This window comes from Lagopus leucura, unplaced genomic scaffold (assembly GCF_019238085.1).
Source record: "Lagopus leucura isolate 7727_CA_CO unplaced genomic scaffold, USGS_WTPT01 Super-Scaffold_100047, whole genome shotgun sequence".
Classification (NCBI taxonomy): Eukaryota; Metazoa; Chordata; class Aves; order Galliformes; family Phasianidae; genus Lagopus; species Lagopus leucura.
The window spans coordinates 594904-621169 of record NW_024962293.1 but is presented as its reverse complement, the minus strand read 5'-3'; the positions used below and the strand labels follow the sequence as shown (position 1 = coordinate 621169).

The 26266-nt window shown below is 44.6% G+C and overlaps 1 protein-coding gene across 1 annotated transcript in view; it reads left to right on the top strand.

Moving 5' to 3' along the window:
* The first annotated feature begins 445 nt into the window (after positions 1-445).
* Positions 446-26266, top strand: part of VAPB (VAMP associated protein B and C) — a 34328-nt gene continuing 8507 nt past the window's right edge. The window contains exons 1-5 of the mRNA XM_042884984.1: positions 446-589; positions 15999-16151; positions 22790-22893; positions 24507-24587; positions 25705-25881. Of these exons, the coding sequence (XP_042740918.1) occupies positions 532-589; positions 15999-16151; positions 22790-22893; positions 24507-24587; positions 25705-25881 (573 nt within the window). The 5' untranslated portion in view covers positions 446-531. The remainder of the gene's footprint in view (positions 590-15998; positions 16152-22789; positions 22894-24506; positions 24588-25704; positions 25882-26266) is intronic.

Below are 26266 nucleotides of genomic sequence, written 5' to 3'. Positions count from 1 at the left end.
CCGAACGGCGCACGCTGCGCGTACGGAACTGAGGGCTCAACCAGCCGGCCGGTAACCCGCACCGCCCGGAAACGAGCGTTTTCGGTGATAACGAACCTTGCAGGCTATCTCTCGCTCTCCCGCCCTCGCCTCCTTCGGGCACGCCGAGCTCCCCAGCCCGGCTCCCCGCCGCCCTCCGCCCGCCCCGGCGGGATCCGCCCCCGTCCCCGCGGCGGTGCACGCGCCATCCGCAGCCCGCCCCGCGCCGCTCCGCGCTGCGCCATCCCCGCCCCGCGCCGCCCCTCCGCTCCGCGTCCCTTCCAAGGCGCCGCCCGCCATCCTCCGCCCGGCCCAGCTCTGCTCCGCCGCCCGCAGCGCCGCTCCGTTCGCCGCCTCAGGGCCGCTCGGCGGGGGGTGAAACGCAGCGCCCAGGCGCACCGCCCCGCCCGCCCTCCTTTCCTCCCTCCCCTCTTCCTTCCTTCCCCTCCCTCCTTCCCCGGCCCTTCCTCTCTCCGCCTGGTGCCGCCACCGCCGAGGAGGAGGAAGAGGAACATGGCGAAAGCGGAGCAGGTCCTCAGCCTCGAACCGCAGCACGAGCTCAAATTCAAAGGTACGCGGCCGCCGCCCTCCACCGCCGCCCCGCTCCGGCCCCGCGGATCCGCCGCTCGCGGGCCCCGCTCCGGCGGCAGCCATTTTCCGTTGGCCGGGGCCGGGCGCCGCCGTGAAAATGTCCTTCAGCGCCGCGGCCTCCCCGCATCCCCGGGCGGGGCCGGGCGGAGAGGCGGCTCCCGGCGCGCGGCCCCGCGGGCTCCCCGCCGCCCCGGGCCTCTGCCCCCGCCGCCCGCACCCACCCCGTGCCGCGGGCTGCACCGCGGGGCCGAGGGCGCCCCGAGGGGAAAGTGCGCGGAGGGAGGGGGGGGGGCGGTCGGCCGCGGGGCCCGGTTCCCGGCGGCGCGGCCCCGCTCTTCCCCCGGGCCGACCTTCCCCGTAGGGCGTGGGCTGCTGCGGCCGCCCAGGCGGACCCGAAGAAACGGGAGGGAGGGGGCAGAAGGAAACCGCGGGCGTCGGGAGGGGCCTCGGCCTCCGCGGAGGTGGGGTGGAAGGAGAAGGTTTTCCAGCTGACGTAGCGCGGGGCCGCTGCCCGCTGAGATCCGGCCCCGAGGCGCTGCGGGACGCGGGAGCTGTCGGGGAGCGCGTGGTTGTGGCGTCTCCGTGCGGGGAAACCCGCGGGCTCGGCGGCGATCCCGGCTGCATTCTTTGTGGTGAGCGCCGTAATAACGCTGCGAGCCTCTGAGGTGCGTTCTCTGTGCGCGGTCTGCCCGCGCAGAACTCCGTTTTTTTGTTAAATAAAGATTTCGGATGGATTTGAGTTACTGCTGGCCTCGAAATGCCAGGGTTGTAACCTGACAGATAGTGCTGCTGTAACACAACGCTCAGGGATTACCAGTAAGCATTCGGCAAGTTTATTTATGCTCCCGGAGTCAGAGGTACTTACTCACAGCTTTGTATGGTACCTGGCCAATAGCCTTTATTTAAAAATAGTGATTTATGCTGGCGCCTGGTTAAAGTACTCGTTATCTAAAAGGCTTTCGTGTAATTCTTTATGCTTAGGGGATGTCTCTACCTGGTTTTAGCAATAAATACATCAGGACTAACAGTGCAGAGTGGGCTCATCAGAAAAGCCTGGTAATAAATGCTGGCTGGAATGAATATGTCCTTGTGGTAAGCCAAAGTGTTTGCGTGTTGTTATGGCAGCAGAATCAAACATGCTTAAGAAGTAAACTGTTGTTCCAGTATTGTTTATGTTAAGGGCTGATTTTTGTCTTGTTCTGGATGCAAGTAACGTTAGTTCCAACCAGAAGGCAGATCCAAACAGGTGGGCAAAAGGTGGGTCCTGAATTGGTGCTGATCAGCAGTGAGATTGCAGTTGTGGTTCAGGGCTTTGCTTTCAGCACAGCAGGTACAGAACCAGGCTAGCTGCTGCTTGTTGGGGCAGTGCTGCTGGGTCAGCCTGCATGGCCTCTGCCGTCGGGAGCCACTGATGTTAAATGCACCAACCACAGAGGTTTTCTGTGCCCAACCTTCAGCCAGCAACATATATTCCTTGCAATGTAAAGCACAGCTTGACTAGCTGCAAGTAGCAAATGGCTTAATTTTAATGTGTGCTTAAATATTAATGTTCAGACAGGCTTAATGCTGCAGATAGCCTTCATCTGCCTTGGCCATAAATTCTGCCCTACGGTCCTTCCTGACAGGAGTGCTGACCGCTGTCCTTCATTCAGGAAGGACCCATTTGAAGCTTTCACCGAGCAACTTCTGCCCTAAGAAATCCCCATCCTGCAGTTTGTGATGGCACATTGCCTGGCAGTGTGGCAGCTGTGATTTTTTCACCTTTGCAAATAGTGGCATTTATTTACAGAGCATCGCTCTGCACAGAGCGAGTCGATGCACACTGACAGATGTCGGCAGTGCTGCTGTGCATGGGAAACTCAGGGCAGCAGTGCTGCTATGGTGAGACCATAGGCCGGGTTCCACAGCACCAGGAGTGGGGAAGGGCCTTGGTCAGAATGCAGAGGGTTGGAAGAAGCAGACTGTTAGCAGCTCTGTTGTTGTTACAGTATGATTCTTAAATATGAGATCAAGAGGAAAGTGTGACATTGACAGTAGGATGCAGGAATAAGATCCCAAAGCGAGGGTTTATTCTATAATGTGTCCCAATACAGGACTGCAGCAGTCTGTCAGTCAGCGCTTGCAATTAAAAAAGGATTTGAAGGTGTTTTTTAAGAATCTTCTGTACCCCTTCATTTTCAGCAATTCTTCTAAGTGTGTTTGGAGCTCTCTTTCAAAATGCTGCCTTTGTGTCTTTTTGCAGAAATACCAAAGAAGACATTTGTGCCAGAACATCTTTTTCATAGCATGTGAACATGAACAGGGGTTGTCTTTCCTCCCCACCTCCGCCTCCTCCGCCATAACACGTGTGCTCCAAAATAGCACGGCCGTGTGCTGAAGCACAGTGACAGGCTGCAGGATGTGCCCCTCCTGGCCGCAGGTCTCTGCTGTCGCTGTGCTCTGTGATGCTGGTAGCGCTGACTTGCTCTGGTTGGTCAGCAGAGTCCTGCAGCCTGGGTGAGAAAGCGCTGAACCACAGGGCTATTGTTTGGGCTTTATTGGTAATGAGCGATGAAAAAGGCTGTATTTGTTCCGTGTTTGCATGTATGTTTCCATTTTTGTTAATCTAGGACTAAAGAGCATCCAACAACCTGCCAAGGATTGTAAGTTAGATTGCAGTAGTCAGGGGCTTGGCCGAAGGAGGCACTGGCTGCAGGCTCAGCTAGGGATGTGCAGCTCTGGTGCCTTCTGTGGGGCACATTTAGATAAAACCGCTCCTTCCAGTGCCATGCTGGAAGGGTGCAGCTGTAGGATGCCGCCTTGTTCCTGGAGGAACACATCCATCCTTCCAGTAGCATGGGCCCACCTGGAATAGATTTAATTCCAGCAAGTAAAATACTGTTAGATTGTAAATCCTTTTAGAACTTGTCTGGATCTTTAGCTGCTTGAATGCTGCATCCTTTGCAGCGCAGTGCCGTGATGGAGCCTGGCAGAGTGCTCTCACACCTGAGGTGCTGCTGGCGGAGGTTGCTCCCTGCACACAGGGCTTTGCTCCAGGTGAGCTGGGACTAATGACTCAGCACTCGCTGTTGCAGTGCTCCCCAAGTGGCAAGCAGCAGTACTGCCCAGCGCAGGATTCGTTCCTCCCTCACTAGCATAAATTGCTGCCTCTTGGAAATTCTGCTTCCTGTTTCCAATGTGTGATTTTTCCACCTGCATGCATGCGATACGCCCCTGTGTGACTGTGCGGAAAAGGGCACAACAATAGAGCGGGATGGGCAGCGCTCCCCATGCAGCGCTGGCTGCAGGCCTGCAGTGCTGCTTCCCCAGCAGGAAGGGCTGTGCTGGGCCCTGGGGCCTTCCTGGAGTGCTCGTTGCAGCCTGGGGCAGCCTGCATGGCATGGAGCTCCTTCTTGTGCATCTGTATGCTGTCGCCAGGTCTGTGCATGGCAGTGCAGGTGTGCAGACCTCCTGTCAGGCAGATCATAGAATCAAATCATAGAATGGCCTAGATTGAGAAGGATCATCTAGTTTCAACCCCTGGCTATGTGCAGGGTCACCAGCCACCAGACCAGGCTGCCCAGAGCCACATCCAGCCTGGCCTTGAATGCAGGTTCCAAGCTGAGGCTGCTCATCCCAGCAGTGCTTGGAGTGTGGTTGGCCTGGTGTGAAGGTGCTGTCAGCATCTCAGAAGAGAGGCTCAGCACTTCAAAGGCGCTGCAGTCGAACTGTGCAGCTCCTCTGCTGTCCTGCTGCAGCCTGTGTGAGTGGGGATCTGACTCTGTTCTCATCCTGGGTTGGATAAATAGGGATTTCTCGTCGCTGCCACTGGAACAGGCTCTGTTTAAGGATGTGAAATACTGACAGTGTTGTGAGAAGTTGCCTCTTTAGTGTAATTAATATGCATCTTTTAAGCTGAGAATTTATGCAGTGTTTCCTTTTAACTGTTAGAGCCCTTCTGGTGTTTGCAGCGTAATGGCAGTCGGTGCTTGGGTTTCCTTGCTCTTCAAGGCTGTGCAATGGCTGTCTGCTCTTCTGCTGGAAAACCTGCTGCCCTCTCCTCTGCCTGGTTCCTAATAAAGTCAGTGTTAGATCAAATAGGAGTAAACCCTCACATCCTTCTGCATATTTGAATGTAACCAAGTTTTACACTTAAAAAGAGAACACAGTATTTCAGTAACAGTCTTCATAAATCTGTGTGAATCTGTATTTCATTACTCATTTTCTGGTGATGTTTAAATATTTGCAGTTCATGTTATGCTAGCTGTTACTGCAACTTCGGCAAAATTAATAGCTTATTCTAACTATTAAGCATTCATTATAGTTGGACAGGCTTGCATCTCACTGTATTATTCTAATTTCACATGTATTAATTTTATAATTACTTCATCACTTTCCATAGACTCTTCACTGTGAAAGAGCAGTGCTTGGAGGAAAAGAGCTGAGGATAAAGGCAAGAAGGGGGCACGTAGTGCCAGTCTCATGGTGCATCTCGCTTCTGGAAAGGTGGAGTAAGCTGGAGACAGTGCCTCTTTGTGCTTCCTTAGCTGGCTGGTGCCCTGTGCGTGGATGCAGGACACTGTCTGCTCCACAGGGACGGGGTGAGGAGCTGCACAAGAGAGGGCTAGCAAAATTTTGAACCTTAAAATAGGATGTGCCTTTGGTTAGAGACCCAACTAATGATTACTTGAGATGTGTGGAGCAGATGAAGTTTAGCCACGTTTTCCATTAAATTTAATTAATGTATTTAGGTCTCCGAAGACTGCTTTCATTTCTCACTGTCAACTTGAAGGTTTCAGCTAGTGTGTCTATGGGTTGAGGTCTTCTGAATTGTTTTGTACTGCGCTGATTCTAAGAACCGCAGGTGAAGTAACGAACAGCAATGGGAGCAAAATATTACTATTTCTAGGAAGATCCTTTTGTGGCCATAGAGGCAGCTTGAACAATTTTCATTTGGAGTATACTTCTCCCAGGTTGGTGAAGTTTTGCATTTTTAATACGATAAGCTCTTTGCCTTTGTTGTAAGGGGCAATACATTCAGAGTTTCCTATTCCTTGGGAACCAGATGTTTGTGCACCCATTTTCAGGTAAGTTTTTAATAGGAAGGTCCTGTGACTGTTCTTTTAAGAAGTGATTGTATTGAAAACTCTTGCACAGTTTCAGCTGTGGAACCACCACAATGACACATGAAGAACAAGGCTGTCCAGTTGGTTATTGAGGGCTCCTCAGGGTGGTGGAATGCCTGTCCAGACAGGATGTTGGCACATGTCCCCTGTTCATTGCTTCAGGAAATGCCTGGTAATAATATTGAATATGTATATATAAATACAAGGCAGAGAGTGATTGCCTTGAGCCCTGGGAATGTGGCAGTCATGTTGAAATAACGGCACAGGTAGTGTGTCACAGCAGGTGCAAGCTGACTGCGTGCTTCCCAGCTGCTGCCCTGCCTGCGTGCATTGCTTTGTCACCTGGGGAAGAGGAATGAGCAGTGAGAGCCTGCACAGGTTTGTCTGATCATTTCTTCTCACTGGAAATGAATTACTGCATCTCCTGTCTTTTTGAGTTTTACAAATTAAAAACTTACCAGTACTCATGCAGTGGTGTATTTATTTTTAAATGGGTTTGCTACCTTTGAACGCAAAGCTGAATTTTGCTTAATTGTACTTGAATTCAGAGTTAGGATTGTAAAAATCAGAGTGTAAACCTTTAAATAGATTGTTGGATCTGTTTTGAAACTCAGCTGGAAAAATGGCATCATCTCCATAGTGAGTGATCCAACTTCATGAGCTCAGCTCAGCATGCATCTGTGAACAAATGCCTGCTTTAAGACAAGCATAATTTGTTGTACGCTCCTGGCTCTGGAACGTATTGTGTCCAATCAGCTTTGGATCAAGTGAGCAACTTAACTTCTACGTATGTTATAATGCAGTTTTTAAAGAAAACTGGGGGACCTGGGAGTTTTTCTTGTTCTTTGCTTTTCCCCTGCCTCTAAACATAGCTTTTTGCTGAGCTGGACACAATGCAGGAATCAAATGACCCTTGTTAAGTCTGCCCACGTCTTGCAGTCACATTCATTTTCTATTGTCTTGTTACTGCATTGGTCCACGTGCTTGGAAGGACTCATAACTGCCGAGAGCAGTTCCTAGCTGGTATAGTAACACTTTTCTACTTTTTTTTGCCAGTGAAGTTAGCTGTCTTTGAGAGCTTTATTGATGATGTTTGCAACAGTTTTGTTTGTGGTAACAGCTGTTGCTTCAGACTTAAATTTCATCTTTGTTTTTGCTGGGGATGTGATCCTTCATGTTACCATTGCGCTGCTGCGAGCCCTTTTTTCTCTCCAAATAAATCCTTGCTGGTTTACGTGAGGATTTGGCGAGGCCAGGAGTCCTACCCGGAGAGAGCACTGCTCTGCTCTGCTCTCCTCCAAGGACGGCAGGCGCTCTGGCAGCGCTGCCAGGCACAGCACCCAATGCTGTCAGCCTCCTGCTGTGTGAGAAGTGAGGCAGAAAAGGAGCCTATCTTGCTTATGTATATCAATATTTAAGTACCAATTTATCTGAATTAATGACCACATTCATGCCAAATCTCTTCTTCTGGCTTTTGATTCAATATTTATTCAATATATAAATCCTTTTATACCTGCTTTGTAGACTGAGATGTCTACAGAAGGCAAATAGGATGTTTTTTTTAGTATGTCTGGCTTGTTGCTGAATTGGAAGATGCGGTCTGTTGGGCCACCTTTCATAAAGGGGGATTTGTGCCATCAGTCTGGAGCAGCTGTCACAATCTTGCATAGAAAATGTATGCAAAGCAAATTTCCATTTCCGTGTTTAATTCAATGCAGGATTGAAGCATACATGGATGGAAGTGATGGAGTGTTTACATTGTCCAGGCAATCCAGACTGAGAGCTGACTGGATGTGCCCTTCTTGCATTACAGCTCTTCTGGAAATTGCTTACCTCCACTGTAATTCTTTTGGCCTCGAAGACATTCCTACAAACTGGGCGCTTCTGCTGCCTGCAGGACATTATCCCACGTCATTAGAAATACTTTATGAAAATAGTCTCTATGCTAAACTATTTCAGTGTCTAGTTTTCTGAGCACTAACCAAAGTCTTTCACACCACGGTGCTGTGGATTAAAGATTTCATCGTTCTAAATTCAATCCTGTTTTCTTGGTTGGTTGCCACGAGGGGTGCAGAACAGAGGAGGGGGAGGTTTGCCTGGTGATCCATTTACTTTCAATGTGGAATGTAAAATCATGTGTGGGACTCGCTATGCAGACAGATCTTGTGCTTTCACAAACACTTCTAGAGACTTAATTCGAGTTGGTTGTGCTTTAGAAGGCAAGTAAAATGACTGTGTAATTCTTTAATTAAATAAGACAGAACAACCGCAGAATTTTTTGCTTTCTCTCTGACCATTCTTTTCATCTAACCAGTTATTCCATCCTCCTGGTGCTGCTGCTGTTTCTTACACGGGAGCCCAGCCCTGCAGCTCTGTGGGCTGCCCCTCACCTGCTTGTATTTGCAGATATGGAGATTTCCTACTTTCACTGCATATTGCATCTTTCCAGAATGTTTGCTTGTATAATCTTCACTGGTTTGCAGTGGCTCCTCCTGTGGCCTTCCTACATGCTCACCAGACCAGGAACAAAGGTCTAAGGGCAGTAATTCCAATGTTTTTATAGCTGTTTTTACACTGTACTTCTTGATATCACTCATACAGGGATGCAGATAATGCTTGTGGGAGCTTAGGTTTGCAGAATGCAATTTCACACATATATATTGTGCCAAACAATATAAACCATAGGGGTTTTTTTGCTTTATTAAGTTCTCCCTTCTGCTTCAATTTATGTTTTTTTGCTCTGATCTTTAAAGCACAGTTAATGGGCTGGTTTTCAGATGGTTCTTCAGAGTAGTATGTTGCTAAATTCAGGATTCCTCCACATTTATAGATGTAATTAATTAATATCTCACTGCCTATTTAATTTTTGTGGGTTTGGGTTTTTTTAACTTAGAAAAGCTGCTGCTCATTGTGCATCCCAAAATCTCTAATTTTGCTCTTTTCTTTGGAAGTTGCAATTTAAGCATAATTCTGCGCTTAACATATTTGCATAGTTGCTATGTAAGTTACACATCAGATTTGTCTATTTGAAGAGTATTTATGAGCACAAAATTAGAGTGGTTGAGTTGCTCCTTTCCTACCATTTGCTTGTGCATCTGAACTACAGATTAGTGATTAAATTAGACTCGGCAAAATTGCTTGACAAGATCTGTGAGGAAAAGTGTGCTTGGGGGTGAGGCGTGGAGGATAAAATGGTGCTGCCTCTTGCCAGGGTGCTTCCCAGCGCCTTCAGTGTGCAGCCAGTGCAGCTCTGGGGCAGTTGCACAGCAAACCATCGTGCTGCACTCTGCTGCTGCATCCCTGCTGCTCCCCAGGGGGCTGTGCTTTGTTTCAGAGTCCTTTTGATACCAGCTGTGACTGTATGAATGAGGCTTCTAGCTATGCAGAGTAACTAGGTATCTTATTATACACAGGTCTTAGTATTTCATGCTTATTGAAAGAGATGTTGCTGTTCCATCAAGACGAGTGTGGCCCTGTTTTCTGAGCTGTTTTCATATCTGGAGAGAGTTGTTATGTGTGGTATTGGTGAGTGGAATGAACAAGGTAACACAATATGCTTGGCACTCAGTTCTAAAGGGATATGAAAGCACATTTGAAACACATATATCTCTAAAAGCTAGCCAGCTGCTGTCAGTCTTTTGGTTATTTAATTGTGTGCAGAAACCTGCTTTAAGGTGAGGATATAGAGTAACTATTTCTTCTTGTATGACTTTGTTGCCAGAGGTTTCTGTAAACATGTTTGAGTCTAATAAAAATCTGAGGAGGTCAGCAGGGGGAACGAAAACCTGCAGATGACACCGGTGGCAATATTACAGGCAGGGCATATTCTTCCATTTTGCTTGGAACCTGGTGTGTGGCCTGAGAGTGAGAAGTCAAACTGTTGATAATCCTCTGAGGAATAGGAGGTGGCAAAAAGTACACAGTAATAGATATTCTGAAAATAGTCTTCAGTCTCGTATTTGTTTTCTGACATTCTTTTCTTATTGAAAGTGAAGCGTGCTCTGGCAAAAGTAGGTAGTGTCAGAATAGGCCAGGGAAAGACCCTGATTAATCCATCCAAATGGAGTAATTTACTGCCAACCTTGACCTGTCTTTGCCACCTTGATCATTTATTCTTGCTGGTGTCCTGTGTGCCCTTTTTTCCTCCTCTTAGATAATTTTATTGATTACATGTTATTAAAAAAAAAAATTCACAGCATAAATTATTGCATGAAGAGTGATTTGGATGGCACTAAAAATAATCTTTTCATCATGACTTTCACAGCACAGCAAAAGTGGAAGTGGCCACTTGACTACATTTACTTTGCTTCGAGGGCTCTTTGGTGAGGATGGTCATAGTAAGGAACAAAAGTGATCCCACAAGGGCACAGCTTTTTAGGGGCTTCTGTATAAAATCCAAGTGAGGACTGAAAGTTTGAGTAATTTACACAGGGGTGAAGAGCAGCCTGAGTTCTGTCTTAAAAGTAATGACCAAATGTGGGTTAGCTCTGTCCTCCAGTGAGCGACTTGTGAAATAAAGATGTTTATGCAACACAGGCACTTCTTGCTTCTTTCTTCAACTTCTTTGATTTCAAAAGTTGCTGATGCTCACTTAATTATCAATGTCTCCAGAGCCAGATGGTGGTGGTGATTAAAACTTGGCATCCAGTGCTTTCTAAAACACTAATCTTCACAAGACTTTCTGTAATTAGGTAAGTATTCTCCTGACTTCACAGAGAGGGAAACTATAAGGGTCCAAACCTGCTTCTGTTTTGGAACTGCTGTCAACTCTTAAGGCTTTTAATAGCAAAAGATCAAGCCCTCGAGTGATTTGTCTAAGGATGAGTAAGGTGGTATGAGACTTTGATTGGATCTTAGGTCTTCTTGATTCACAAACACCTGGCTGATAGCTCAAAAAGCATTGCTTGACATTTCAACTTTTTTCATTTCAGTATTTCTCTTTAAAGGTCATCAACTTCATGTGTAACTTTTAAAATAAATACATAGTAAGGCAGTGCTACAGCTGGAATTGAGCCCTGTTGCTCAATTTAGTTTTGCCACTGGTGTGTTTATTTTAACTATCTCCCTGTTGCTGATAGGTGCCCCCTGAATAAAGTGGGAAGATGGGGGGCTGGTGTGCATTGCTTTGTGCTGTGAGTAGGCTGTGGGATGGGGCTTGAGGCATGGTGCTCAGCCCCCACCATCTGTACATGCAGAGCATGTGGCTGTGTCAGTAAATGAATTATAGCTCCGTGTGGACGTCGCCTAGTTCAGTCACACAGGGTAAGGCTTGTGCTCTTGAGAATAGCATGAAACAACCTTGGTTTCCTCTCTACTGCTCTTCACCATCTTGCTCCCTAAAGATTGCTTGGTTACCATTCTGTGGTTAATTAATCTGTTTGGTGATTAATGACTTTCCTCTGACATATCAATGGGATTAAACCATGGTGAAATATGTTCTTCTCTCCTGCTGTTGCATAGTGGTTCCAGTTTTGTTTCTAACTGCATCTGGGTACCATGCCTTCTAATGCGTGTGTGTGGTGCTGAGCTGGAGTGGTGAAAACTTGTGTAGGGCCAGGTGTTGAAAGTGCACCTAGGATGTTCTGGGAATAATATGGGCAGGCTGATGGGAATTTATTTGCAGTCTTCCTAGTCAGTGATTGCCATTTTCACCAGCGGTTGTATCAAATGATACTTCAGTGCATTTGCTCTGAACTGCTCTGGTAGTTGAGTAATGTCATACCTTTGGGGGGATGCTCAGCGTTAAGCAGATAAGAATTTGCAGGTTGAAGTACAAAAGCATGTGCCTTCATTCTTCAAACAACTATGCCAGCACTTACAGAGGAAGCATGACTGCAAAGTGTATGCCTGGGTTTTAACCTACTAAGTAGGAGACCTTGTTACCTTAATTTGACATAAGTCTGCTGTGCAGGAAGATGCAGGGCCCCGATGCCAGTGTCTGAGCACTGCTGAAAAATGAATTTCTTTTTTCCCTTCCCCACTGCCCCCTCTCTCACTCCCTGTCTTTTAAGTGGAGTAATTTTCAGCCTAAAGCAGCTCCTGGCTCAGTTCTTGGTGCAGCAGATGAACGCCGTTCAAGCAGTTGGTAGAAATGAGAGGTCAGGCCATCTCCCTTTGCAGCAGTGAGACAGGCTGGTGCATGAATAAACTGACTGTGGGACTATGGCCCAACTAATGCTTGCAGTTAATGATAAAGAAGTATTAGTAGTAATATTTGCACATGCAGATCTGCGGAGAACTGTATCTGTTTAGTTTGAAATCTGCTAAGTGTGAACTACCCAAACACGTGCCATCTAAGCTCTGCCTCTGATTTTTATGCTAACACACAAAGTCATGCTACAGCAGTAGTCTTGCTGCACTGGAAATATATGTGTATGAGGATGGTTTATTTGGCGGACTAAAGTAAGGAATTTTGCTTAAGGTGAGAATAGTTGTGATACAGATCTGCTCAAAGGGTGTAGCTGTGTAACATGGTTCCTGCAGGCAGAGTGGTAAGAGACTTAAAGCAAGCACTGTGCTGACTAAAGAGTTATCAGCTGGGGTTTGCTGTTTCAATTACGTGCACTTCTTTCTATTGCAGTGAGACTTATTTAAAATTTAAATAGCATTGACATCATGTTCTTTTGACCTAATTCTCAGGCATTTGTATTGTTACTAAAATGATCTGGGTATTACAATGCAGCGCACTGCAGGATGACAGTTTTAGGAAAGATTGGTACAGCTCTGGTGTTTGAATCTGAAATGGAGCACGGCAAATTCTGAGATAATGCTGTGATCTTCAAATATGAAAGCTTGTATATGTATCTTCTCGCTGGAAAGCCACAGCTGTAGCTTGAAACAAGCCCTAATGAAAAGTAACCCCTGGAAAACCGTTATACTTGTTGTTTGTCATGAATATGGCATCTGTGGTGGGTTTGGGTTTGTTGTGTTTTTGTTTTAGTACCTGCTATTTAGTAGATGTCTGCTACTTCATTAACAGAAGTTGACTTCATTCTAATTGCAGGATGAAGTTGGGTCCTTGTGAAATATTCCAACCTTTAACAGCCAAATTCAGTTTGCTACATTCTTCCTTCTATACTGCTCACTCCCATGGCAGCCCCATGCCAGGTGATGCACACACAGCCCGAGTCTCCCATGACTTTGTCCTTGCATTGGCACCAGTGGCACTTTTTTCTCACAATCTTTATAAACAGGAGTGATTTATTGTGTTCGTTTTTTCTAAATGCAAACTGACATTTGGAAAACTTCTTATCCTTAACCCTACCGGGTTAGTTTTACAGAAACAGAAGTTTCACTTTTCTAGAAATAGTGAGAACAGTCACAAAAAGATTCTTTTGTTTTGAGCCGATTCCAGAAGATGCAATGCCCTGCGTTGACAAGCAGAGCTGTGGGTGAGGTGTGAGGCCATGCCTGAAAAAAACCTGCTCAAACCCAGACGCAGTGTCATAGGGTACCTCGGCTGGAAGGGACTCCACTGAGTCCAACCTCTGGCTCCACACAGCACCACCCAAAACCCAAACCCAATGCCTTGGAACATTGGTGTCCCAGCGCTCGCTGAGCTCCAGCAGCTCAGGGCTGTGCCACTGACCCGGGGAGCTGCTCCCTGCCCACCGCCCTCTGGGGCAGAGCCTTTCTGCAGTCCCCACGTTCCTCTCCCCTGACAGCCCCATGCCATTTCCTCGGGCCTGTTGCCGTCACCAGAGAGCAGAGCGGCAGCTGCCCTGAAGCCTCCCTCAGCCTCCTCTGGGCTGAGCCAGATGACCTCAGCTGCTGTTCATACATCTTGCAGGAAGCAAAGGCCAATCTCCCATTTCCCACAGCCAGCCTCCCCTGGAAGGCTGACCCAGGCCTCAGTCCCAGAGCAGCAGGTGCTCGGGGTTCACCTCAGAGCTGGCAGGCTGCGGTGCTCGGTTCTGGAAGGCAGGCCAAGCAGGCCGATAGTATTTCACTGCCGTGCCCTGATTACCCTGGTTTTACTCCGTAGTCTATTGCTCCTTCTCTTATGTACCTCAAAACACCTGTAATGACGCTTTAATTCTGCACTTGTCTGGTCCTATTTGCTTCACTCTGCTATTCAAATTGCGGTGCCGTACTGAATATGGGTTTGCTGAAAGCAGATGTCAGCCCTGTGGTGCAGTTGTGCTGGCTGACCTGTAAGACCGGTAATTTGGGGGAAACGTATCTAAAAAACGTTCTGTAGCTTAGCAGAGGGAAAAGACAAGCAGACAAGAAGAAATTATTTCAGTCTGTTGGAAGCTTTTGCTGCCAAATATTTTGGTATGGTCTGTGTTAGCAATAAGTAAATCCATTTGGAAATTATTTTACACATAGAATTATTGTCATATTACTATTAAAAACAGCAGCTCTGTGCTGTGGCGCACAAATCCCGCATGCATTCATGGATCAGCCAAGTGAAAACACGGTATTTCCCACAGGAAATCTGTCCCAGCATGCAGACTAGTAAAGCTCTATTGAGGATGCAGCTGCACACGTAGGGCTGTGTGCAGACGAACCTCCCTCTCTGCTGGAATAGCTCACACTGTAATCTTTGTAAATGGACGTTCATAATATTAAGGCATCAAGTAATTTCTTCTGAAATGTTAGACCCAATTAGGTCTACCTTAAAGATCTGCTACCGTCTTTACATCCCTGAATGTTTTGCTGGATTTTTCTGATAGCTGGGCTTGTTTAACTTCTTTAACAGCTCTTGGCTTCTGCTCAGTTATTTTCCGTCCGACCTAAAGAGTCTGCGTGCAGAACACAGACAAAACTTCAACAGCTGTATTTCATTCTTGTTTGCATCTCGGTGTTCCACCAGGCACAGGTTTGGGTCCCTATCATTGAATCTGAGCGTTTTATTGCTTCAGCTTCTTTGCTGCCAGATGGCATCGTGAATGCTGAGTTGGCTCGTTCAGAGAGCAGGCAGATAGATGCCATGCTGCTGGCTGAGCGGTATGGTGGTTTGGTTCTGTTTGGTTGGTTTGTGTTTTTAGGTGAAGGTAGCAGGACAGCAGTGCTTTGCTGTTTGAGTTCAGTGGCATCTTAAGAGATGAATCTTGTAGATTTTTTGAAGAAAAAATTTGTAGAAAAGAAAATGGTGTCAGGTGAATTTAAGCCATCCGTGCTGCAAGTGAGAACCCATTTTGTTTTATCAAGAGAGCAGGGGGTGACCATGCGTGTATTTATTTTTACTATTAATTATTAAAATGATCATCATTCACAGTTTTTAAACTTTGGGGCTGTCATGTCTTCAAGGAAAGGAATTGGTAGAATTTCTTTTGTTGTTTTTTTCTTTTTCAAGTTTGCTGTTATTCCTGAGGATAGGTGAAGGTATTTTATTCAGTTCTCAGGTAACTTTCTTTCTGCAGAAGACAGCTGATCAAAGAGCGTTTACATTTCTTTAATTGTATTTCTCTGCAATCTGAGTGCAGTCACACAACACCTGCCTAATTTGTGTCTTACAGAAAATCAGTAATGAGCCTTTCCCCTAACCGTGGGGATTTTGTTGTTGTAGTTTCAAGTAGGTAGTGAGCCTAGGAGGAGCTATCGCGTGGTGTTGCAGAGCTTGACAGTGGTCTGATTGTGGCTTTGCTAATGCAGAAATCACTGCCCATGCTGTCGGCATCCAAGAATTGCCCTGTTTGCACATGGTTATTTCCCCTCTCGGTGAGGCTGGATTTTTTTAATGCAGGTCTCTTCTGATGCACCATTTGTTGTAACCAGAATGATTTTTTAAAAACTAGCACACATGATGCACAGTGGATGCTCATCTTGCTGGTTTTGGCACAGCCTTTCTAAACACCAGGTGGAAGGCTTCACGGAGGTGCAGCTTGCACGTGCAGTTTATGAATGTAAGGTACAGTTTATGTGCTGACATTTGTAGAGTTCAGTGGTCTCCCCTGCTCGCTGTCTGTACGTAGGTGTGCATGGTTTCTCTGCAAGCCTGGGTGATTCAGCAGTTAGAATGGAGTAAGTGATACAGCAGAGAATTTGGCTTCATTTGAATACCATGTTGTTGTGCTGGTAGCATGTATAAATGATTCCCCCCTGTATAAATGATTTGTTTGCTGTTACTGATGAGCTGTTGTACTGTGAGCATACAGTCATGCTCAGCAGCTTCACTACATCCTGGACTTCGCGTGTGGTTTTCTGTACGTGCCATAGATGGAAGTTGAACATCTAATTACTTTATAAGATTTGTGAGCAGAGATTTGTGCCCTGCTTATCCTCTGCTTGTCAAGTACTTTCTGGTGCAATCTAAAGTCTGCTTTTGCTCTTCCTCAGGTCCTTTCACAGATGTTGTCACCACGAACCTGAAACTCGGCAACCCTACAGACAAAAATGTGTGCTTCAAAGTTAAGACCACAGCACCACGTAGATACTGTGTAAGGCCTAACAGTGGAATTATTGATGCAGGAACATCAATTAATGTTTCTGGTAAGTCATGTAAGCAGCTCTTTGGTAACTGAAAATGGCTTCATCAAATGAATTATTTCTTGGAATGTTTTGCAAGACAAAAGTATTGTGTGGAACGCTTGTAAAAGTGGGTGACGATTTCATGGAGGAGCAGCCATTTCATATATCTTTACTTCCCTTATTCCTGCTTTAGCAGTAATGGGGTTGTTTTGACATATTGTTTTGAGGGAGGGAGGATGAATATATAAATAATTTATATGGTTCCATAGCAGCCTTAGCCAGCCTATCCAAGGCAGTGCTGCTGCAGCCCTGCCCTCCCAGTGGGATTATTTTTGTACGGTTTGCTTTTTGCCAGCTTGACTTCCTGAACCAGCTCAGTGCAGGATCAAACGAGTGCTTGGACGGGAACATCGAGGGAGGAATAAAACTGGGTGGACTGCAGCCACGCCAATTTAGGCTGATAGTTGGTTGCCAGACTATCCAATATAACCAACCAGTAAAGAAAACATTTATTTTGAAACCATGCTTGTTTTGTGTTCCTTGGAGATATAATATGCTTTGGTGCTAGAAACGTCAAGTGACTAAAACTTTGCTATTTCATATGAAAGGTTAATGATTTTCTCTAATGAGTCAGTAGCTCTTCACTTGCCAAACTTGAGTAATGGAAAAAACAAAGGAGTGGGTTACACTGAAGGCATGAAGCACTGAGTATTTTTATACTCCAAAAAACTCTCTCAAAGCGTTTCATAGTGGTAGCCTGCAGAAATAAGGTCTGGTTTTTGAGTTACAGGAATGACTTCTGAAGATCTGTTTTTACTGTTTTAATTAAATTTTAATATTGCATAATAGAAGCAGATGAGTTACTGGCCTATGGAAAGATGATCAGAACAGGTGTTATGCATGGCAATAATTGATAAACCTATCAGTTAGGCTCTTACCAAGCTTTTGTGACCTGGAATAAATTATTAGTGAGATACAAGGGTGGACAATGACAGGACAAGGGGGAATAGTTTTGGTGTACCTGCATTTGCATGCTCACTGACCTTCTCTGTTTGGTATTCTATTGTGTCCAATTCAGCGTGCCTCTGATTGCAGAGTTTGCCTCACTTGCACTTAATTTCTGGAGCGTGTCACAGTGAGGCAGTAAGCAGTGCCACATGGTACCGATAGCAAGGGGAAGGCAGAGCAGTTCTGCTGCAGGGGAAGGCTAGCACGTATGCAGAAAGCTCTGAAATGTCTAATATGAAATTGAAAAAGATCTCTAGAGAGGAATTGAAATCTTTAAAACTGGGGAAGATTCCCAAGTAAAGCTGTCTGTCATCTATACTAGCTACAGGCAAGCATATTAAATGCACTGGAATCAATGAAGCAATAATGAAAATGAGCATGGTTTCTAGCTACAAATTATCTTTATGCTATAAAGATGGGAATGCTTTGCATCTCTCAGATGAACTTTCAAAATTAAAAGCTCTTTTCCTTTGCTAGCAAATAGCACGCTTTTTAAAATGTCTTCTTGATCTCAACATTTTTTTCTTAAACTTTGCTTGCAGTGACCCTTTGCTCCACCTTGCAGAACATAGGATAGGGAAGTGCTGTGTGAACCTGTATCTTATGTGCTTTTCCAGCCCCATTCTTCCCAGCAGCATGCCACATGGAATATGGAACCAGTCTAAGATGTGACCTCAAGTATCCCATTTTGAAAGATCGCTGTGCTTAACCTAAGTTGTGCTTTGCTCTTGCTCACAAAGCTTCGAAAAAACTTTCCTTTTTTTTATGTACAACTTTTATTGTAGTGATTTGCGATTTATGATTCAGTTTTACAAATTACTTTGGCTTATTTAATCACAGAGCTTACATTTTCTGTTGTACTCACTTTCATGCTTCTCTTTACTTAGTTGTGGTAATAAACTGTGCTAAATTACCAGCCCTTCTATTAATGCTACATATTAAATGCAAGCAATTCACGTCCATTGTTCTTCAGGTGGCACTTTCAGGTAGATTTATAGGTAGATATGTTGCAGAATTCTGGAGTTACGGATGTTAATTCTTCATTTTCTAACCCATTCTAAATAGAAGCTGCTGTCATCTCGTTTTGTGGTTGAATTTCTATTTAGTAGTCATATACATTGCAGTCCTGGTAGCTTCTTCAAACCATGCACGGGGCTTAATTTTGGTACTGAAGGTATCAGCATCTTTGACTGTGATCAGCAGAAGGAATATTTTGGATGTTGGGAATCGAAAGGGGAGCTTTCATTAACTTACAGATCAGAGTTATTTTCATACTCTTGGAAAGGAAGGAAATGTGCACCTCCTGCCTGCAAAAAATATTTGGTGCCAAAGTACAGTGATGTGAGGGTTTGTTTGTTTCCTGGAGTATTACTGATGGTTGGGTTCGGGGCAGCCTTGCACCATAGCAGCTGGGTGCCTTTCTTACATACAGTTCCACAGGAGAGTCCTATTTTGGTCAGAGTTCATGAGAAGGTATTTTGTCCTTAGAGGCTGCTATCAGAACATTATTTCATGCTAGTGTGTTGGCTCATTTCACACACATAAAATGCTAGAAAAGCAAAGCTTTCTTTATTCTACTGAAGTGTTGGATACTGGCTGCTTTTGCCCTATCACAGCTGCTCCTAAATACCAGCATTTAAGTCTCTGCCGGCACGCACTGCTTGCTGCAATGTCAGGTTTGTAGCCCATGTTTTCACCTGTTATATAATGGTGTGTAATTTTAACAGCTGAGTTTATGTAACTGTCAGGAAGTGTATGTGTGCTGTCACCGTTTGATTGCGTTTGGTCGTAAGCGCTTGGCAAAGAAGGCTGTTTGCACCCATTCTGTTTTTGTTAAATGTGTCTTATTTGAACAAATACAGCTGATTTTGTGACTTCCGAGAGGTTGAAATCTAAATAAAAGGCCTAAGTGAATTCCAGAGGAAGAGTGAGAAATGAGAAGCAGGTGCTGATGTCTGCAGCTAGGTGTGCAGTGGGAGAGATGAAGGATGCATTGTGTGCATCGCAGGGCAGCCCAAGCACATGCTGGACATGGGGAGAAGTGAAGTCACCCTTGTGTTGCCAGTCACCCTGCAGGGGGTGACCATTAATCTTCTGTGCAGTTACCTGACTAGGAAGAAGTGGGTTGTGTTTCCTTCAGGACAGGGCTGCCCACAGCAGTTCTGCCCCTCCTCAGCCACCAGCCATGTGCTGCCCCTGGCTGCATGCTGCTCCTCCAGGCCTCACTGGACAACACAGTGAGTGCTGAGCTTGGGCTTGGTCTGATCCGCTTGCTTTGCAGGAGTTTATCTTGGAGATTCAGCAATTGTGTTATCCAAGTAGCTACAGGAAGAACAGTGTAAATGAGGAACAAGCCACGTGGTGCCATGGCTTCTGTTGACATGAGGATCAGTTGCTCGCCTCCTGCAGAGCTGGTCAGTGTGCCCTGATGTAGATAGTCCACATTGCTGGTGGCACTTCTGGGTAAAGCTGAGATGTGTGGAAGTTTTGATCTTGCCAGACAATAGAGAATTTCATACAACATCATGTAGGAAACCCGTTAATAAAGGTAGAAAAGACAGTAAGACGCTCACAGACCAAATGGGCTGCATAAGGGTAAACAGTGCTGCGGTGGATGTATGGCTTTCAAATGATAATAGAAATTGCTATGATGTTTGGTCTTAATCTTGTTCAGTGCTTTTGTAAGCAGTTGCTGCTCAAAAAGAGTGCGCTAAAAGCCCTTACAGTGATGTAAAATTCAGTGGCTGAAGATACGCAGCAAGAATCGAGTGTCCTTGAAGGCTTCAGTAAGAGAAACAGGATGAGTTTTGTCATAAAAACTGCGGAATTGTGTACTTGGATTTCTTCTATAATTGCAAGCTTTCTGAACAAAGTGAGCGATGTTAGGATATTGTAACTGATCAGAGATGACCAAGTTGCTGACATCATGTGGCTGTGAATAGGGCAAATGCAGTAAGTGAAAACAAACTAGGAAACTGGGTAATGGAAGAGATAAGAGTGTAAATGTTGTTGTCACTGATAAGATTTCATGGTTGTATACACAGAGTAACTCATACAGAGGAATTCAAGCCAGAACAGGTGCAGAGAATGAATGGGGGCCCTGACTCAGAGAGGATAGCCCAAGTCTGGCTTGTTTAGTTTACCAAGAGGCCAGGAGTTACTGTGATTGATGACTTGGAATGATACAAGTAAAGGACTCTTCCCCTTCTTGGATATTTAAGCGCAAGCACACTGTTGGTCCAAGACCAAGTGAACAGGCCATTAATAAATTTAGATGGAAACCAGAGGAAGGCTGCTGGTGATCTGAGCAGGGAGGCTTTTCCTTTCCTGCTCTTGGAAGGGAAGGTCGGATCCTGACAAGCTTTTACCACAGTTTTGCTTAACATCTTCCCTGCCTCAGGTTTCCCCTGCCTTGATATTGTTACTAACTTCACCATTAGCTGATCAACAACTGCTTCACTGTCTGCAGATCCTTGCATATCAAATGTGGGAGATGTAATGGGAATGTGTGAGAAGACTGGTGTCAGAACAGGTTGTGTGTGGGGTTGATACTTCAGATAAATTCTGAGAGGCAATATGGCTTGCAAATACAACAGACATTATTCCTTATTCCGTTGGTCTCCCAATGGCTTTGCAGTTTTATCTTGTGACAGAGCACCACTGTAGGGCAGTCAGTGGAGGTGAGGAGATGGGCATTGCAGCCTCTGACTGATGAATGCTGGTTCTAGTCTGCTTGAAACTCCTGTTAACAAATTTCTCACACCACGTCCTGATGGGAGCTTTGGACCAAGTGAGAAGATTTGAAAAGGTATTTAGAACCTTTTTCACATAGTTCTCATGTAAGGTATGCAGTATAGTTAAAGCAAAGGAGCTGTACTCACAGTAGTAAATTGTGTCACAGTTAGGGCACTTCCATGGAACTGCTCTTTCACAGAAACTCCCAATAGTACGAGTGTGTGTTGAATGGTTTTGAATGATTTGGTTTCCTCTTGAACAAAGGGAGTATTTTTGAGCTTCCCATCTGGCTTAGAAGACGTTTGCTGAATAATTTGTGTCGATGTGGCTTTCGTGTATTGATCTAAAAATACAAGTGCTAACAACACTGATACTGTCAAGCCCTCTCTAGCTGCTTGCTGTTATGATTCAGTGAGTGGAATTCAGAGCAGCAGTTGCTCAGTGTTCAAGAACAGCTTCAGCACTATCACTGGGGAAATAATGATTTCCAAACGAGCTTATGCTTGCACTGAGCAAAGCAAGCTGATACAACTGCAGATCTGGAGAAGTTCCCTAAGCAGTGGATAGCTTCAAGTACCTGCTGGCTCTTCCACATCATGTAGACTTGAAATAAACGTTAGGTGCCTGTTAGGGGCAAAAAGATTATTCTGCTGCTTTGCAGTGATGTGCAGTGCTGAAATACACATCACAGTTCAGTCACTTCTGTTTGGAAGAAGAGTTTTACGTGGAGCCTGTTGAAATGAAAGTGTTTATTTTGGACTACAAGTTGATTATTCTAAGGCAAGTTAAAGTGTATAATAAATTTCACTGCACATTTGAGACAATTTGCTGTCTCCTTTTTTCTGCAGCTTTAAAAGGCATGTGGTTGTTGATGGCCACAGATTGTGTGTGCAGTAAAAATGGCACAGGCAGAGCATATTCTGCTCACTGAAGGAGGCAGATTGGTTTGGCTCTTCTTCATCTGCAATAAATGGGATCTTTGGATAACACTTGTACATTTCAGATCCCTGCAATTAGTGTGTGTGAATTTCAGTGCATGTTAATAACACTGGTACTTGAAAGTAATCCCAAGTCTTGAACTGCTTCTCTTCATAGCGATTGAATTGAGAGCCTCACAGGCCACGAAATGTGAATTTTTGTTGAAGTTTGTGCCAGTTTCATTTTAAATGTTTTGGAGGGGAGGATTTTTGTAATCTGTCTTGGCCCCCCAAACACAGTTATTTTCTGCATTAAAAAAAAACAGAATTCCTGTGGTTTTTGGATGGAGATAAAAATTTTTATACCTTTCATAAGCGATTTTTTATAGCATTTAAGCATAACCTTTTGGCTGCATATTGATAACAAACTCTCAGCAACTTATTTTTGAAGGAGGAATAGAACTCAAATAAACATCATGAGATATTCAAACTTCATAGAGGAAATTTCCATCCTGAACCTTGAGCCATACTAGAGGTTTAAAGTGTTTGGCTTTTCCTGGCCCTGCAGCCTTTCTCAGCAGCCATCAGCTATGCTGTGTACAGCTAATCACAGTGCCAGCTTGTTACTTCTATCTCAAGGATGGAGGAAAAACTTGCTTCTTTCATTGAGAGGTTTTCCTGCTGCCCCAGGAGATATGTACGTTGTCCTGTCTGCTATAAATTGCTGTCATACTGCCATACTTGTGTACAGAATACTGTACTGTGCTCAGCAGTTCCAAACTTCTCAGGCAGAAATCAGTGCGAACTGAAGAATTCTGTTTCTTTTAACTTCTTTAATATTTATTTTAAGTAGGGCTCGGCTGCTCCTTTGTCAGAGGGAGGCACTACTTGCAGTCATGTTAATGTCTGTATTTCTCATATCTTGTAACTAATCATCTGTGTGTGTGTGGCTGTGCATCAGAGCAGCTTTAACATAACGTTCTGGGGTTTTTCTTGCAGTGATGCTACAGCCTTTTGACTATGACCCCAATGAGAAAAGTAAACACAAGTTTATGGTTCAGTCTATGTTTGCTCCAGTTGATACTTCAGATATGGAAGCAGTAGTAAGTATTGAAAGTAAATAAAATGGATTTATTTCTGTTTCTGTAATTTTTAAGACCTTTTACATCACTTCTTCAGGGCTCTTTTGAAACCAGGCTGTAATGTTCCTTGAGAGCATTAGCAGATTGCCATTGCAACCATGGTTACTTCTTTAGAAGACTGCCATTGGTAATGGCATACCAAGCTGTGAAACGTGTTAAGTTGTTGTAATTTTTATATATATATGATTTTTATTTTTTTTAAAGGCAGACTTGAACATGTTCTAATTATATGGTCTGTGGTATCTTTTATATTGCACCCCTTTGTTCTCTGTCTTGACTCTTCCCTTGAGCAGCTCCTTTGCCCAGTGGGAACCAGGAAGGTGGCTTACAGGAACTGAATTTTTCTATATCCCTTTTGTTGTTGCTTAAATAAATAAGCTGCCTATATAGATCTTAGATCATAGTATGGTGGATTACAAGTGAGAGTAACAGAAGCATATGATTTTGGTACTACTACAGGAGAGCAAAAAGAAGCTTGCTCTGGTCCAGCTTTTGTTAGTTGGAGAGAATATTTAATAACTGTCGAGGACACAATAAATAAGAAGAAACATCCATTGCTCTATAATGTCCGGGGCTGCCTGTATGTTTGAGAGCATGAATATTACTTTATTTAAAACAAAACAACAACAAAAACAGCCACAGAATACGCAGCATGGTTTTTTGATGGTTTATTTTTTTGTAAAAATTATGGGGTTTTTTTCAGTACAGGTTTTTTCTTTCCAGTTCTTTACACCCTACTGAACAGCCCTTCAGAACTGAGGCCTTTTGGTGGAGTTGAGAATTTCCCTTTTTGAGAGAGATTTATGGAACTGTGTTTGTTTAATGGCCTTAAAATAAGATCCAATGAGAGAAACAGCAATAGCAATGAAATGTCTGCATCACCAGGTGAATAAGCCAGCCTGCATCTCTTTGTAACTCTTTAATTTTATGAGTTACTTTATACCATATAGAATATTATCCTGCTAGCAGAGAATGTTTTTAAGGATCTAGATGGCCTTTCCAGTTTCCAGCTCTCCAGCCCAATGCCATTTCTTTTCCTGTAACACTCGATCACTTCTCAGCTCTGTTACCACTCTCCAAATATCTTCCTATTCTGGATAAACAGGTGAGACAAATTACTGGGCTACTATAAAGCTTTCAACGCTTCTCAGGCAGCCAACAAGCTTAAAATAGAACTCTGACTTCAGCCACAGAGAAGAACTGAAGTACGACTCGGCTGTTTAGGATGACTCAAGTTGTTCTTCGCGTTGCACAGGGGTTACCCATAATTTGACACCTACTTGAGATATGCTGAGCGATACCAGAAGTGTGGCCAAAGTGAGGAAAAGCCACGAGGTCTCCCTTTTCTCTCATGAGTTACCTGAGTTTCAGACTGTGAAGAGTGATAGTGTCTGGTCTTCTAAGCTACTACTCAGCTGTGCATTTGGTTTTCATTTTTGGTTCTGTTTGTGTTTAACGGTAATGTGATAAATGCTTGTGGAGTTTTTCCTAAGATGGTATGATTTGTTTCTGTAATGCAGTACCTTTTCAATGTGTCTTACTATGCTGTTCTGTTTAATATTAAATTATTCCAGTGGAAAGAGGCAAAGCCAGAAGAACTCATGGACTCGAAACTTAGGTGTGTGTTTGAGCTACCGACGGAAAATGATAAGCCTGTGAGTATTTTTAGCTGCGTATCGAGTGACTTTAATGCCTCAGTAAATCATGTAAAATGGCACGTGTGTCCAGGCAGCCATGTAGGCCCCAGCAGAGCGCTCTGTTCTGCTGCCTGCATCTCATCCTTCTTTTAAAATATAAAATAAAACCATTTTAAATCTTAGTGGTGCTTAACCTTGCTAGCAGCTAATTTGAACCGCCTGAGTGCATCGCAAGCACAAGGAAATCTTTGAGTTGACCTTTCTTCATTGAGGGAATGATCACATAGGATAAAAATGCTATTAAAAAAAAAAAAAAAAAAAGCATTAATTGGTATTAATAAAGCTGAGAGCTTTCCTGTTGAGAGATGTGATGAGGAAAGAAATCTGAATTAAGTGGGAATTAACAGCCGTTCTGCTTAGGGGTAACTTCTTCTATAATCTGTAAAAATTATCAGGAGAAAACAAAGCAGGGATAGTAACAGGTTCCTGATACCTTATAAATAAGAGCTTCATTTTAAGAGATTGGTAGAAACTGGGGATAGAGCATTCTGTTTTTGTTAGAGCCCAGGCCCTTTGCAAAACAGAGAGAGGATCCAAAGCCAAGAGGATGAGGGGGTTTTGGAGCTCTGCAGCTTTTGGTTCCTGACTTGGGCTGGAAGTTCCTCTGTCACCACGGAAAAACAGGATGGAGATGTGATAGCCAGCAGTGGGGGGAAGAGTGGGAAGAGTGAGAGAACTGCAGCAGAGCAGCTGGGTGGTTCCTGGCAGCTTGCTGCTGCTTGGAGCAGCTGCTCGTGTTGTGCTTGGAGAGGAAGAGGTGCGGAGAGCACCACGACTCCAAGTAGAATGTCAGCAGATAAGTCACATTTCCATTACTGTGGGACACGGTCTGATGGTGTTTCCTTTCACATACATGCAAGGACTGAAAACTACGGGTCCTTCTGTCTGCACTTTGCTGCTGGTCTGGTGTTCAGGTCAGAAAGGGGAAATAAAGGTTGAAGAAGAAAAAATGCTGCTTATTTTTTTATATACAGGCCCATTTTGAGTACTAACAGGAGATTTTACTTGATACTCCTCATGAGTATCAGATGTGGTGTTAATTACTAACCAGAATCACTCTATCCTTTCTTAACAGCATGACATAGAAATAAATAAAATTGTATCCACAACTGCAACAAAGACAGATTCCTCTGTAATGTCTAAATCAATAAGTTCTTCCTTGGATGACGCTGAAGTTAAGAAAGTAATGGAAGAATATAAGAGGCTTCAAGTAGAAGTTCAGAGGTTACGGGAGGAGAATAAACAGTTTAAGGTAAAGATTCTTTCTTTTCCAGGTTTGCTTCTCTCCTGACATAAAAGATTCAGACTGGAAGGTTTGGTTGCCTGTCCTTGGCACGGTGTTTTAATGTTGTCAATCAGCGGTTTATGTTTCTCTTTGTAAAGCCAGAAAAAAGTGTGGAAATCGATGGTTCCTCTGAGAGGAGCACACAGCTCATGCAGCTGGAGAAGCTGATGGGATAGCAACCCAAAGGAATGAATCCCCACTCATTTCTATTTCTTTTTCCCCCACCTAATTTCCTGAGTTTGGATGAAGCATTCAGTGTTGGATTTGGCCCTGTGCTCTCTGACTGACGGGAGCTTGAGGGCAGCGTTGTGCCAATGCTACACTTTAGTCATGACACCTGTAGCACACGGTT